This window comes from Schistocerca gregaria, chromosome 3 (genome assembly GCF_023897955.1).
Source record: "Schistocerca gregaria isolate iqSchGreg1 chromosome 3, iqSchGreg1.2, whole genome shotgun sequence".
Taxonomy (NCBI): Eukaryota; Metazoa; Arthropoda; class Insecta; order Orthoptera; family Acrididae; genus Schistocerca; species Schistocerca gregaria.
The window spans coordinates 940,763,997-940,779,073 of NC_064922.1; the positions used below are offsets into that span (position 1 = coordinate 940,763,997).

Genomic DNA, 15,077 nt, shown 5'->3' on the forward strand with positions numbered 1-15,077 from the left:
TGCCATACCGCAACATAGGTTCACCACAACCCATTGCAGCAGGACACCTGAACTGCCCCAGCATTAGCAATGCTCAGCCATCATGACGAACAACCATGGCTGAACTGGACAACACTGATGCTATGCGCTGGTACCACCAAACATTCGGAGATAAGGCACAAAAATGCTTATATCTGTGCCGGTACCCAAACGCCGCCATTGGGCAGGAAGAGGTGCACTCACCCACCACGCTTTCGGACATGTTCACCCCAACAGAAGGTGGATGCATTTTCGTAACAGACGTAAACAACACCCACTTCCTGACTGACACAGGGTCCGATGTCAGTATACTCCTATAGTATCTTGCCTTGGCATGATCCACCTCAGAACCTCTGCACCTCCTGGCTGCCAATGATTTTGCTATATGAGTATGTGGCAGCACAACCAGAACAGGACTACTTTTGCTGACAGAATACAATGCATGTGGACTTTCTACATAGCTGATGTCACACAACCAGTTCTCGGTGTGGATTTCTTGTGATAGTTCAAGCTTTCTCCTGACTTGCAATGGTCTGCATGGTACCAGTACGACACATACATGCTGCCAATGGGGCCCCAACCACTGAGACTACAACATCAGGATGTGCTACTGGCGGTCCACTGACCCATCCCCGCATCAATACAACAAACCTTCACTGCACAGGACAAGCTGACTACAAACCAAATACAGCTTCTGGATGCATGTGTAGAAAACCATTCATTGCACCTATGACTTCAGTCACTTACACAGGAGCTCAACATGGTCCATGCTACAATCAATGTATTAAAACAGCAACACCTACACTGATGTAAGGGATCCACAACCTCCTGGTTGGCTGCACCAGAACCACACCCACAGTTAACTTGGGTGGACACAGCACAGGTATATACTTTGCACTCTGTCTTGCCTGCCTCCCTGGCTCATGCCAGTGTCCCCTCAATGGTGTATTTGTGTGCTATACAGAACGGAATGGTCCATAGGATTATCACTCACCGGGGCCCATGATGTCACACAAGGTGCACAGACTAGATCCTCAAAAACTCAATGCTGCAAAAGAAGCAGTAGATCAAATAATGTCATCACACCTTTTGCTTTGTTCAAGTTCTTGGTAATGCCATACAGACTAAAAATGCTGCACATATTTGGCAGAATTTCATTGACGGTGTGGTTTTTAATGTCCCTAATTGCTATGCCTACATAGAAGATTTATTAGTGATCTCTAAAAGCAATGAAGCACGTGCACCTCAAACAAGTCTGAGGTGCCTTAGATCAAAATCAACAAGGACAAACTACAACTTTGCCTGAAACAAAGTCACATTTCTGTCTGTCCGCATGAATGGCCACCAACAAACTGTGGCCGAAAAACAAGTGGACCACCCTGTTGCTGAACACGCTGCCAAACATGATATCCCTCATCTCAATGACTGCTTCACAGCCTGTGCCATACGGATCCTTCCCACCAACACCAGCTTTCCTGAACTGCGCAGGTGGGAACTTTCCCTATGTTTTCGTAACCCTCCTGGCCTCAACCTTCGTTAGTCACTGTTCTCACCCATCCAGCCCCCTCCCTGTTCCCATTCCAGCACTACACAGCCATCATTTCACCACCACATCCGGTCTTTTAATTTCTTTTTATTTCTCTCTTTCTGCTACTCCCCCCCCCCTCCCCACCTTCTCTTTTGCCCTCCGTCTAAACAAGGTTAATTCTAACTTTGGCTCAGGAGGGGGTAAATTATGCACACATCCAGTGTTGCCTCCGTCCTTCTTAAAGAACAGCCCGACAACCCCCAACATCACCCCAGCTGAATTCCGTGCCATTAAGCAGCTGAAAACAGACCGCTCTATTGTAATCCTTACGGTGGATAAAGGCTCCTCAACTGTGGTACTTGACCTTGTGGAGTATGTGGCAGAAGGACTGCGTCAACTCTCCGACACCTCAACCTACAAAGCTGTTACCCAGGATCCCATTCCCTCCACCCAGACTGAGCTGCAGAAAATCCTAAAAATCCAAGGTCCCTCACAAGGCCTCACAACGGCTTCCATAGACTTACTCACTCCACCTGAGCCACGTACCCCTACCTTCTACCTATTACCCAAAATTCACAAAGAGAACCATCCTGGCCGTCCCATTGTAGCAGGCTTCAAAGCCCCAACAGAAAGTATCTCAGCTCTGGTAGACCAACACCTCCAACCTATCACCCGCAGACTCCCATCCTACATCAAGGACACAAACCACTTCCTAGAACGCCTCAAATCCATTCCCACTCCTCTCCCACCTGAAACCTTCCTCGTCACCATAGATGCCACATCTCTTTACACAAACATCCCACACACCCATGGTCTCTCTGCCCTTGAGAACTACCTCTCCCAACGCCCACCCGAAGATCTTCCAAAAACCTCGTTCCTTATCACACTTACCAACTTCATCCTCACCCAGAATTACTTTACTTTTGAAGGCCAGACCTACAAACAAATCAGGGGAACTGCCATGGGAGCCAGGATGGCTCCGTCCTATGCCAACCTCTTCATGGGCCACATGGAGGAGGCTTTCCTGAAGATCCAACAGCTGCTTCCCCTGGCCTGGTATAGGTTTATAGATGACATCTTTGTGGTCTGGACTCATGGTGAAGAAACACTCCTTAATTTCCTCCATAACCTCAACTCCTTTTCGAATCTGAATTTCACCTGGTCCTTCTCCAAAACCCAAGCCACCTTCCTGGATGTTGACCTTCATCTTTTTGAAGCTCACATCCACACCTCTGTCCATATCAAACCCACCAACAAACAACAGTACCTTCACTTTGATAGCTGCCATCCATTCCACATCAAACGCTCCCTTCAATACAGCCTAGGTATTTGTGGCAAATGTATCTGCTCCAGTGACGAATCCCTCAACAATTACACCAATAACCTGACCAGTGCTTTCCTCTCCTGCAACTATCCTGCAGACCTTGTCCACAAACAGATCTCCCGAGCAATACATTCCTCCCCGTCCAACAACAATATTCCTACCCTCAGACCACACAGAAGCATCCCCCTTGTCACCCAATATTATCCTGGCCTCGAATACATCAATAAATTACTCCGACAGGGATATGTATTTCTCAAGTCAATCCCTGAAATGAGATCATCCCTTGACAAAATTCTCCCCACACCACCCAGAGTTGCCTTTCGTCGTCCCCCTAACCTCCGTAACATCCTTGTTAAACCCTACAATATTCCCAGACTACCTTCTCTACCCAGCGGTTCCTACCCCTGTAACCGACCCCGCTGCAAAACCTGCCCCATGCATCCCCCCCACAACCACCTACTCCAGCCCCGCTACTGGTAAAACATACACAATTCAAGGCAGGGCCACGTGTGAAACTACACATGTCATTTATCAGCTGACATGCCTGCACTGCACAGCCTTTTACATTGGTATGACAACAACTAAACTGGCTGAGCGCATGAACGGACACAGATGAACTGTCCGCCTAGGAGATGTCCAATACCCAGTAGCGGAGCATGGCCTCCAGCATAATTCTAGGGACCTAGGAACCTGCTACACCGTATGTGCCATTTGGCTTCTCCCACCCAACACCAGTCCCTCTGAACTGCGGAGATGGGAACTTGCGCTCCAGCACATCCTTTCATCCCGCCATCCCCCTGGACTGAACCTACGTTAAACAACCTCACTCCCATTTACTTTTCAGTCTTCTCCTCTTTCCCTTTCCTCTTTAGCCATTCATGCATTTTTTCATCCTACATCTTTATACTATACACCTCTTTACTTCTGTATGTATCCTCTTTGGTTTGAAGCTGGCACAGTACCTACAGTAGAATATCTTTGGCTTCCCTCTGACAACCATGCCTCCATCCTTGCTACCCTCCCTGTTTTCCTTTCCCTGTTGCTTCATAACCTGGGTTGTGAGTAACCAAATCCACTTTCCCTGCTTTCCTTTCTTTCCCCTCTCTCCTCCCTGATGAAGGAACATTTATTCCAAAAGCTAGGAACTTAAATTTTCGGTTGTTTTTTGTGTTTCTATCGGCTGTACTGAGCTGAGGAAAGTACTGGCCAGCCCCTCTATCTCTTTGTTAGTAATTGTTTCACATCTTTATATGAGATTTTCCATTAATTAGTTATCTCTCTACCATTCCACTCCTGAACAGCATGCGGGAAAAACGAACACCTAAACCTTTCTGACTCTTTCTATGTACTACTGATAGATGCAGAGATGCAGTATGCAGTATTCCAAGAAGAGGGAGCAACCACACGCTAAAAATTGAAGTGTATACTGATAGTTCTCAAACAATAGACAGTCTTAAATGGAACATTACTAGAGAAATAAACAACATCACTGTTGCATAATTACAGCATGTTGCTGGAAATGTTATCACACAAAGTCAGCAATGCCTGGATGCCCATGGCCACCAGTTTCAGCATCTCTTATAAACATATAACTTCATGTTTTTTAACTTTACTATTATCTATTCATTTTTAGTTAGTTAATTGTTACTTGAATCTTAGGGATGATGTGTACCAGTTTTATGTGGGACACCTTGTAAAATGGTAATAAAAAGATTTCAAAACCAGAATTTGAACTGTAAGACATTTCCAGGGGAAGATGTGTGCTCTGGTCATAATTTATTGGTTACAAACAGTAGGTTAAAACTGAATAAATTACAAAAAATGTGGGAATTTAAAGAGATGGGATCTAGTAAATCAAAAGAACAAAATGTTGCTGAGAGTTTCAGAGGGAGCATTAGGAAACATTTGGTTGGAACAGGGGAATGGAGTGCAATGCGATATGAATGGGTAACTTTGGAGATACGAAATAATGGAGGAAGCTGAGGTTCACATAGACAAAAAGACAAGGCCTAGTAAAAATCTTTGGATGACACAGGAAATCTGAATCCAGTCAACAAAAGGACACAATACAAAACTGCATAAAATGAAGCATTTGGAAGGGAATACAGATGTCTAAAACATAAGACTGATAAAAAGTGCACAATTTATAAACAGGAATAACTAGAGGACAAATTCAAGGCTGAAGAAACATGCATGACTAGGTGAAAGAGAAATGAGACCTACAGGAAAATTAAAAATGAGGAACTGTCTGAACATCAAGAGCTCAAACAGCAAACCAGTATTAAGTAAATATTGGAAAGCTGAAAGGTGGAAGGAATATACTTGTATAGAGGGTCCATACATGGGAAACAAACTTAAGGACAATGTTATAGAAACAGAAAAGAAAGTAGGTGAAGATGAGATGGGAGACATGATAGTGCATGAAGAATTTGACAGAGCACTAAAAGGCCTAAGCAGAAATAGGGCCCCAGGAGCAGATGACATTTACACATAATTATTGAGATCTTTGGAAGAACCAGCCAAGACAGAACTATTCCACAGAATGTGCAAGATATTTGAACAGGAAAATACCATCACACTTCAAGAAGATTGTTATAATTTCAACTTGAAAGATGGCAGTGCTGGCAGGTGTGAATATTACTAAACCATCAGTTTAATAAGCTGTGGTTGCAAAGTTTTGACACAAATTATTTACAGAAGAATGGAAAAACATCAAGGAAAACATTTGGGCTCCAGAGAAATGTAGGGAGGTGAAAGACAATATCAACCCTATGTTTTATCTTATAAGGCAGGTTGAAATAAGGGAAATTTATACTTATAGCATCTAGGAATGGTTTTGACCACTTTGACTGGACTACACTCTTTGGAATTTTGAAACTGCCAGGGACAAAATATAGGGAGATATACATCTCATACAGAAACCACCTTATGGTTATAAGAGACAAAGGATTTGCAGGAGAAGCAGTAATTAAGATGGGAGTGAGGCAAGGTTGTACCCTATCCCTGATGTTATTCAATATGGACAGCGAACTAGCAGTAAAGGAAACTTAGGAGAAATTTGGAAAGCGTATTAACATTTCAGGAGAATAAAAAAAAGTCTGAGGTTTGCTGGTGACAATGAAAGTCTGTCAGAGGCAGCAATGACCTCGGAACAGCAGTTCATGAGAAAGTTACAGTGTCTTGAAAAGAGATTATAAGATGATTTGATTTGATTTATTGAGCACCCGTTTTATCATGTACATTGATATGGGATTTGTCATATGTTACATACAGAAAAAATATGAATAACAACATATTATGTAAAAAAAAATATCAGTGAACAATCTGAATTAAATATATGGGCAAAAACAATTATAGCTTACATGATATAAATTTGTAGCAATATAGGACACAAATAAGTTACATATATTCTGTGTATAATGGACAGCAACAAGAAACAATGATTATAACACTCTATATTGACAAATTAATTAATTTTTGTGTGTGCATAAAAGAGTCTACCCCACGACACAAGTTTGTATATGAGTGACGTTTAAGATAGGTGAAGGCATGCTATCTTTCTGAAGAATTCATGTATTCACTAACACTGTAAAAGCTATTACTAATTAACATTCTTTTGAGTTCACTTTTAAAACTGCTCAGCTTTTGAATCTTTTTAATTTTTAAGGGAAGAGCACTGTAGAGAATTTTCGGGTGGTATATTGCACTCTTGTTGTTCTGGGCTTTCTTATGCACTTCTCTGTGAAAGTCATTGCTCTATCTTGTTGTATAGTCATGAAACTCACTGTTTAAACTAGAAAACTGGGGGTGACACTTCAGAAAGCATATACTTTCATAGATGTAAATTGATATTGATAAAGATAAAACAACAACAATGGAACACAACTGGGTTAAACCAAGTAATGCTAAGGGAATAAGATTAGCAAATGTGGCACTAAAAGTAACAGTGGTAAATGAGTTTTCCTATGTGGGAAGCAAAATAACTGATGATAGCCGAACTAGAGAGGACGCAAAATGCCCACTGGCAACAGCAAGTATAACATTTCTGAAAGAGAGGAATTGGTTAACATCTGATATAAATTTGGGTGTTAGGCTGTCTTTCTGAGGGTATTTGTGTGGAGTTAGCTTTTAGTGAAGCATGGAAGATAAACAGTTCAAACAAGAAGAGAATAGAAGCTTTTGAAATGTGGAACTACAAAAGAATATTGAAGATACGGTGGATGGATCAGTTATCTAATGAGGAAGTACTAAATTGAACTGGGGAGAAAAGAATTTGTAGCACAATTGGACTATAAGAGTGGACTGATTGATAGTACACATCCTCAGACATCAGTTTGATAATGCAACGAGGTGTAGGGGTAAAAGTTGTAGAGGGAGACCCAGGCATGAATACAGTAACAAGATTCAAACATATGTAGACTGCAGAAATTATTCAGAGATGAAGTAGCTTTCATGAGATAGACTAGCCTGGACAGCTGCAATGACCAGTCTTGGGACTGAAGGCAACAACAAGTGGTTTCCCCTCAGTACGTGATGACAAGCAGATAGAAGTTGACAATGTTAAATTCTTATGCTTACAATTAGATAACAAATTAAATTGAGAGGAGCATATAACAGAACTGCTGTTGTGGTGTGAACACAAGTACATCTTGTGGAAGGCTGGTCAATCTGCACAGTGCTTATGCAGCCTATATCCTATGTCCAACTTTTTTTTTCTAATTCAGGAATAAACTAAATCTGCAGTACCTGATTGTAGCATATATTTCACACCATGTGCTTTCTGTGTATCACTTGTTTTCATTTCTGCATGTTCCTAGTAGGTGGCAGCATCTGTTTGAAGAAAGCTGTTTATCATTATTGCCGTCATATCTTCGAGAAATAAAGTTAATTTCCGTTTGTTTCTAGTACTTTTGGACAAGAATTTCAGGCTGCAATATGATATTATATCCTATTTTCAAATAAATGATTGTTATTTCATCACAACAACACAGCACTATAGCTTTTTTTGATGCAATACTGGGCTGACATTCGGCTATGACCTGTACTTTCGCATTGCAGTGGCATTGTTCTCATAATTTTTATACGTTTAACACAGAGTTTTCTGAATATTCTATATAGCTCGGTTATTTTCTTACACAAGCAGTATTCTCTCTGAAGAGGTCTTAAAATTTTGGTGAATCTCACTATTTTTTTTAAATTTACTGTTTTAGTCTATTCTTTCCCAGAACAATGCACTGAGCACCAATATATATTTTTGATTCATAAAATCTAAGCTCAGGACTTAGGTGGTTACAGAGCTGGAGATACTGACTACTGCTTTCCAATATGTGTATTCCCTGATGAAATTCACTGTAAATAATATATCTCTTTTTCAAACCAATAGCTCTGTTCATGGAACTGTTACTTGAAATAAGAATGACCTTCACAAAAATTTAAAGTCACTTACTTTAGATCACATAGGTATCCACTATTATGGAACACAAATCTTCAATAACTTGCCAGCATCCATAGAAAGTTTACGAGGTGCACAAGGGATTTTTTGGTAATCAGCTACTTCTATTCTACTGATTAATTCCTTAGTAGAACTGCCCGATGTGTATATGTTATTAATAATTTCAAATACTGTATTAGGTACAATCTGACTTCTGTACATCTTCAGTGCAGCATTGTGATCAATAGACACAAATGCTGTAAATTTATTTTTCTCTTTGATGATTTGTGGCTGCAATAGCCTAAGAATTATCAACACATCTCAGTGTACTGTAGATCTACATGTTTTGTAGCAAGCTCGTTATTGCCTTTTACATGTTTTTTTTTTATCTATTCTACATGCACAAGGATCATTCCACTTGGGATCCTTGGAAGCACACCCTTTTTGTATAGTCTTATCTACTGCCATGTTCTACATCCTTCAGGACTCCTCGCTATGGATCTATGGAACCAAAAATACATTTAATCTAACCTAAGTGCTTAAATAGTCTGAATTTTGAAGAATGGCTCATGAAAATGCAACAAGGTACAGTCTAATAGAGAATAGCAGTATCTGAAGACTTTTATGGCAGAAAAATATTGGTTTGTAAGTTCTCTACCTATTCTAACTACCTGTATGTCTCTTAGAAATGAAAGCAATCATACATCTGTTAGGACAGGTTGGGAAAATGTATGACCCAGAAATACAGTAGCTTGTTTGTATCATTTTGTTAGGTGTGTCACACCCGCATTACACTTCTGGCTTGGACAGATGCTCTGGCTGAAATATCAACAGGTTTTACATATGGTCCGTGGTTGAATCAATCATAGTTAAGGCACAATAGCAAATTAAATAACAATTACACCATATGAATGTGACCCAAGAGGATCAATAACAGTAGGAAACACCAAAACATATCGATAAAATTCATAGAAATAGAACCAGTGAATGGTGATATTACAATACTTCAAACAGTGAATACATGTGGAGTGCTACCTAAACATAAAAAATATTTAAAGTACATTTAAGTTTACGAATATGTAAAAAGCTAGCAGATTCTCCAAATACTACTATTTATTCAAATTATGTACATATATAAGGCTTCATGGCACTTCAGCTTCACTAACAGTCAAACACTAAATAGACTAAAATGCAGTTGAATTTCTTATGGTATAACTTTGCTGTTCAGTAGTGTAGACATAAAAGTACCTAAACTACTCAAGAGTCTATCACCAAAGCAAAACATATATTCTTAAGTGCCAACAGCTGCTCAGAGTCCATCACAAAATATTCTACTATTGACTTATTGTGAAATTCTATCAATGAATGGCATCAGACTCTACTTTTGAGAAAGGGTTTTTTTCATGTTGGACATGAAGTCTGCTATTGGCTTAGTGTGATCATGGGAAACCACGGCATTTACTGAGCATTTTTATCCAAACTCCAAGTGTCCACTCACCTCCAGCTCCACTCAATGTTATTTCTGCTTGCTCATACCTTACCTGACACACCACATGGACTGTCAGGGGCAAATTTTTAGCATATCTCAGCTGCTGTCTGCTAAGAAGTGTGTGTTACTTTATAGATGGCATGGGAAGAGAAGGCTATGCCATTGGTGCTATGCGCTATAATAAATTCTTAATGAAGATAACTAAAGTTCAAAACAGTCAACTTACCCTTCCCTTTCATTTGGGCTCAAAGGTAATCTGGCTCCCAGCTGCACAGCTGATTCAAGGAATGTTACATATAAATCAGCATGGCTCTGTGGCCACAGATTATTTCGAAATACGTCTAAGAGTCTGTTCATTCTAAGTTCATCAAACATATCCTCAACATTCAAGTTATCAATCTTCAGCTGGACTTCATATTTTGCTGGATCTGGAAACAAAATTACTAGTATGTGATCAACTGCAAGACTTTCATCTTTGTAATATTTCATGAAGCAAGTTGAAAACACATTCTTGTACCCTTTTCAGGTGGTTGAAGCAGTTTAGGAGACTCCTGGCAGGACTGTTGAGGGGAAATAGGTATTATACAGGAGAGAGGTGGAGGGCCAGAGTATGAAAAACTGATAACGGGATATGGAAAAGATGCAATGGGTGAGGTAAGGTTGTGATATAATTCTATTAAACTCACTGATCTTATCATAAATCCAAGACTGACTGCAACCACTCGATATACGTGGCGTCTAAGGAGGCATGCTTAATATTCAGAAATATGACAGGAACAATCATTCGAAGTAAACATGTCTAGTCAACATGGGTTGTAAAATGCATATCTTAAGAACTATGAGCACTTCTTCATCTTTGATACTGTGAAACAAATCTCTCTTACAGCAACCTCTTTGCTTTCCATTCTTTTGAGTGGACATAGTATGGACCAAAACAAGAAAAAATTGTCTGGTAAACATGGGCTCTAAAATGTATACCATAAGAGCAAGAACACCTGTTCATCATTCTTGCTACTGTGAAACACATCTCTACTACTGAACAAGTGCTCATAGCTCTTTACAGTATGCATTTTAGAGCCCATATTTACTTTACTTTTTGTTTTGAATGATAATTCCTGTCATATCACTGAATATTGACCATTCCTCCTGGGACACCCCATACACTTAATTGATTGTATTGAAAGGAAGACCATTTTTAACAACACCTAAGATTCTCATGTAGTAAAAATTATTTCTGATGTAAAATTACAGACATTTTTGCCAACTACATAAAAATGCTTGAAATTATCCATCCCTTTCTATACAGATCTTTTTACTTGTATTTACTTAATCAGATTCCTTTATGTGGTTTCTGTCTTTGTACTTGGTTTCTCTTGTAGAAATTATCCCTAGCTTTAATAACATGTTTTCAAGGTTAGAACCACCTTTTATTTGCAGTGACATAATAGGTTTTGCAAGGGATACCTTCCAATCCTGCAAAGTCTGATATGAGAGTACTGCTAAACTTACTTTTCAACAGTTTCTTTGGAAATCACAAGTAACTGATGTATCACAGTTGACATACAAGGTCAAGCACTTTGATACAGGTAATGCATTTTGTCCAAATGACAATGTTCTAATTGATATCAATTTTAAAAAAGAACTGATGAAAATGTACTGACAACTTGCAATATACTTTGCATGCATAATTCTAATTTAGAAATTTTTTCATTGATTTGGGTTTTGTGTGTTTTTAGTTCTTCTATCCCCATGTCAACATGGTTCAGTCATACTATTACATACATCTTTGCCTGCAAACAGAACTGCCAATCTGTTACGGTCCTTGAACACTATTTTGCCCCACTGAATCATATGAAAATTGGCCTTCATCATGATTTGAAACTGTAGAAATACTCATTTTATTTATAGGACACTTAGTAACAATGAAACACAGCTTGTCTGATGTCACAGCAATGGTGTCGCAAGTCCCCATAATAATAGAAGCATCCCCTACTCAAGGTGGGTGGCTATGGACAGTTCTGGGGAGTGTTGAATCAGTTAGGCCAGTGATTGGGATAATCTGATATTATTAAATAGTAAGGTGGCAACACTAAATTCACTAGGTGTAAATGAAGAAAGGTGTCTTTGTTTCTATACTGAACAATAACAAAAACCATTATGCTAAGTAACTGTTTGTTATTATAATAAGATCATCTCAAACGTAAAATGAATTTGTGAACCTGCAACTTTGGACAAATGACCAAAAAATAAGTACATCCACAGGAATTGTGAATTTGAGAATCTGAAGCAAAGAGCACATGGTGCCCTCACTTTATCCACATTATAAATACATCCTCAATGAATCAGAACTAACTGAAGGTTGGCAATTCTGAGTTTCTTGAAAGGATTCTTAACTGTGGCACAAACTGATTCCTCAGAATGGGGCATGAACAGGATGGCTCAGGGCACTGCCATTTATTTGTTCATGATAGTGTCTCAAATTGTACATAATACCTTCAGTGTAGGGGGGGGGGGGGGGGAGAAGAGAGGGAGTGGGAGGGGAGGAGGAGGATATTGGTGTTTAATGTCCCGTCGGCAACGAGGTCATTAGAGATGGAGCACAAGCTTGGATTAGGGAAGGATGGGGAAGGAAGTCACCCGTGCCCTTTCAAAGGAACCATCCCGGCATTTGCCTGGAGTGATCTAGGGAAATTACGGAAAACCTAAATCAGTATGGCCGGACACTGGATTGAACCGTCGTCCTCCCGAATGCGAGTCCAGTGTGCTAACCGGGAGGGGAGGAGGGAGCAGTTGGATAAAGGTACAAACACAGTTAGGCTAGCTCAATGTTGGATTTTGGCTAATTTTATTATGTTGGGTTCACAATGATTAAGTGTCTTATAGGGGCTGACCAAAAGATACCAGGTGTTTTACAAGTAGTGTGGTGTTCACACTAACTTCCGCATTGTAGAGAAGCTTCACCTTTCATGGACAGTGAGCAACTTCTATGCTGCTGAGAGTTTGAGATTTGTCTTTTTCATGTATACCCTAAACAGAGATATAAAATGATTTTGGTTGTGGTAGGCCTGCCTGCAGAAAATTGTTCATCTGACAGAAATACCTGTCAGCAATTCATGAGATAGGAAAAGCAGAGAAGTTCAGCAGTCGCAATTTTTCTGTACTGAGAATTCACTGTTTTCCAACACTGTATCGGATATCATAGCAGACCTATTACTTGATAAACAATAAACCAATGAAAATTGTAATTCATGAGCTATTTTTGGGAAAAAAATAGTTTTCCATTCATAAACTTTGCTGACGCTATCATCTGTACGGTCAATTCTATCCTTAACATCAAAGACTTATGGTTCTTCTCAGACTGCAACATTTCCTATGTAGTTTGGTCAAATGTATATCTTAACTCCCATAACAAGCATAATTTAAGATGACAGAATTTTACTTTTGGTTTCTGTTTCACTTATCCTAGCAGCATTCCAATTTAAAAGTATGATTATGGCCAACATTTTACAAATCTTCATCTGTGATTGTGTTCTATAGTGTCACTCCGGAGTTCTTGTAAGGGTTCTGCACATTCTTGAAAGTTTGTCAGGTGTTAGCAATATCTTTACTGCATTTGTACTGAACGTCACCTTAAAAATATTAAAAATGTGTTAATTGTTCTGAGATAACACAAACCATGCATATTTTGTCATCATGAAACTGACCTGGTTTTTCTTCAACTTTCAACAAGACTGTCTCACACTGTGTTTCATATGTTCCTTTGTTTAGTCCAACAATTTCCAACTGTAAAGAACAAAAATCAGTGTATTTTATACTTTAATAAAATAACTTACTTAACACATAATACTCCATTGTTTAGATACTGAAACCATCTGCAACAATTATTGTTCATTATTCATCTAATTATAAGTCCAAACAATCCTGTTGGACGAACATCTGCAACTGAGCATTATACTATATGTTGAAAATATCGTTTCAGTTGTAAATTTCTTTTATTATTACGACCGGTTTTGGGCTCTCATAAGCCCATCCTCAGGTGTCGCAACTGTGCTGTGGCCCCTGAGCGCCGCAGTGGACGTGTAATAGGCGCGGTTTGCTATGTAGGAGAGCAGAACAGGTACCAAACCACACCTAGAACACATCCACCGCGGCACTCGGCGGCCACAGCACAGTTGCGACACCTGAGGATGGACTTATGAGAGCCCGAAACTGGTCATGATAGTAAAAGAAATTTACAACTGAAGTGGTATTTTCAACATCTAGTAATTATAACTCACTAAGCCAACTATCACAATGTTGTTATATGGCAGCAAAATTAATCACTCCCATACCAATGATTTTCAAAAATTACCATATGCTAAGTACATTTTACGATAAATTCTTTGGAAAGAGAAAGCTGCAGAAAAAGTGTAGTTATAGTGGTAACTCCTACTAGCTGCTTAATATACTCTTTACAGAATCTAACTCTGATTTAGTAAGTGATAAGTTGTTTTTCTTTCATTATTTTCTGGGTCTGTAGGTGAGAAAAGGTCTCGAAAAGGATTGAAATTATGTTTAATACTTACTGGAAGTCACTAAGAGATTTTATTCTCTAATAATGGATGGACATAGTGTGTGTAATCTGTGTGCTGTGATTTGTGCTGCCTAAAGAAATGTTCACATTTTCTAACTTTAATATTTGACTTATTTTGTTAAATCTGTAATGTATGATCGTACATCTAAATGAGTAGCTTATAACAGCATTGAAAATTTTTAAATTCAGTCAATAATTACATGAAAAGTTGAAAATCAAATTTTTGTTGCCTCTGGAATCTGTTCGATAGGCAAGCTTCAAATGCGACCATGTAACTGTTTTAAGAAGGTGTGCACTAGTGAAGCCACAACCATCGCCAGACTTGCGGTTGGTCAGAAGCAACCAAATTTACATGGAAGATGAACATGTAACATGCCTGTAGCCCACTGTGGCCAGCTACCCTGTCAGACCGGTACTCGTCATGCAACTAGCCTCTGGCAGGTGAGCCACTGTGCCCAAAATTGTACGTGATTCCAACTGTGTGAATTTTTTGCATTTGATTATTTGTTTGTTGTTCCATTAATGCAAAAGGATCTTTCTGCCATAATGGAATTCAATATGAAAAAAATAATAAAATTTAGGAAGACACCTGCTTGGTAGGACTTGACATACATAGAACATGCTGACAAAAACCTGAAAAACAAAATGAATATGATTCTTGGTGGCAACAAACATACAAGTACAACACCAGAAGAACAAAACACATTGTGTATG

General features: G+C 39.3%; 1 protein-coding gene across 4 annotated transcripts in view; it reads right to left on the minus strand.

Moving 5' to 3' along the window:
• The window catches only part of LOC126355858 (epsilon-sarcoglycan), a 99,839-nt gene that overhangs the window by 48,059 nt on the left and 36,703 nt on the right, over positions 1-15,077 (minus strand). For all 4 annotated transcript variants that reach the window (XM_050006349.1, XM_050006348.1, XM_050006347.1 and 1 more), the window contains exons 3-4: positions 13,495-13,573; positions 10,017-10,218 (exon numbers count right to left, since the gene is read on the minus strand). In XM_050006349.1, coding sequence (XP_049862306.1) covers positions 10,017-10,218; positions 13,495-13,573 — 281 coding nt within the window. The remainder of the gene's footprint in view (positions 1-10,016; positions 10,219-13,494; positions 13,574-15,077) is intronic.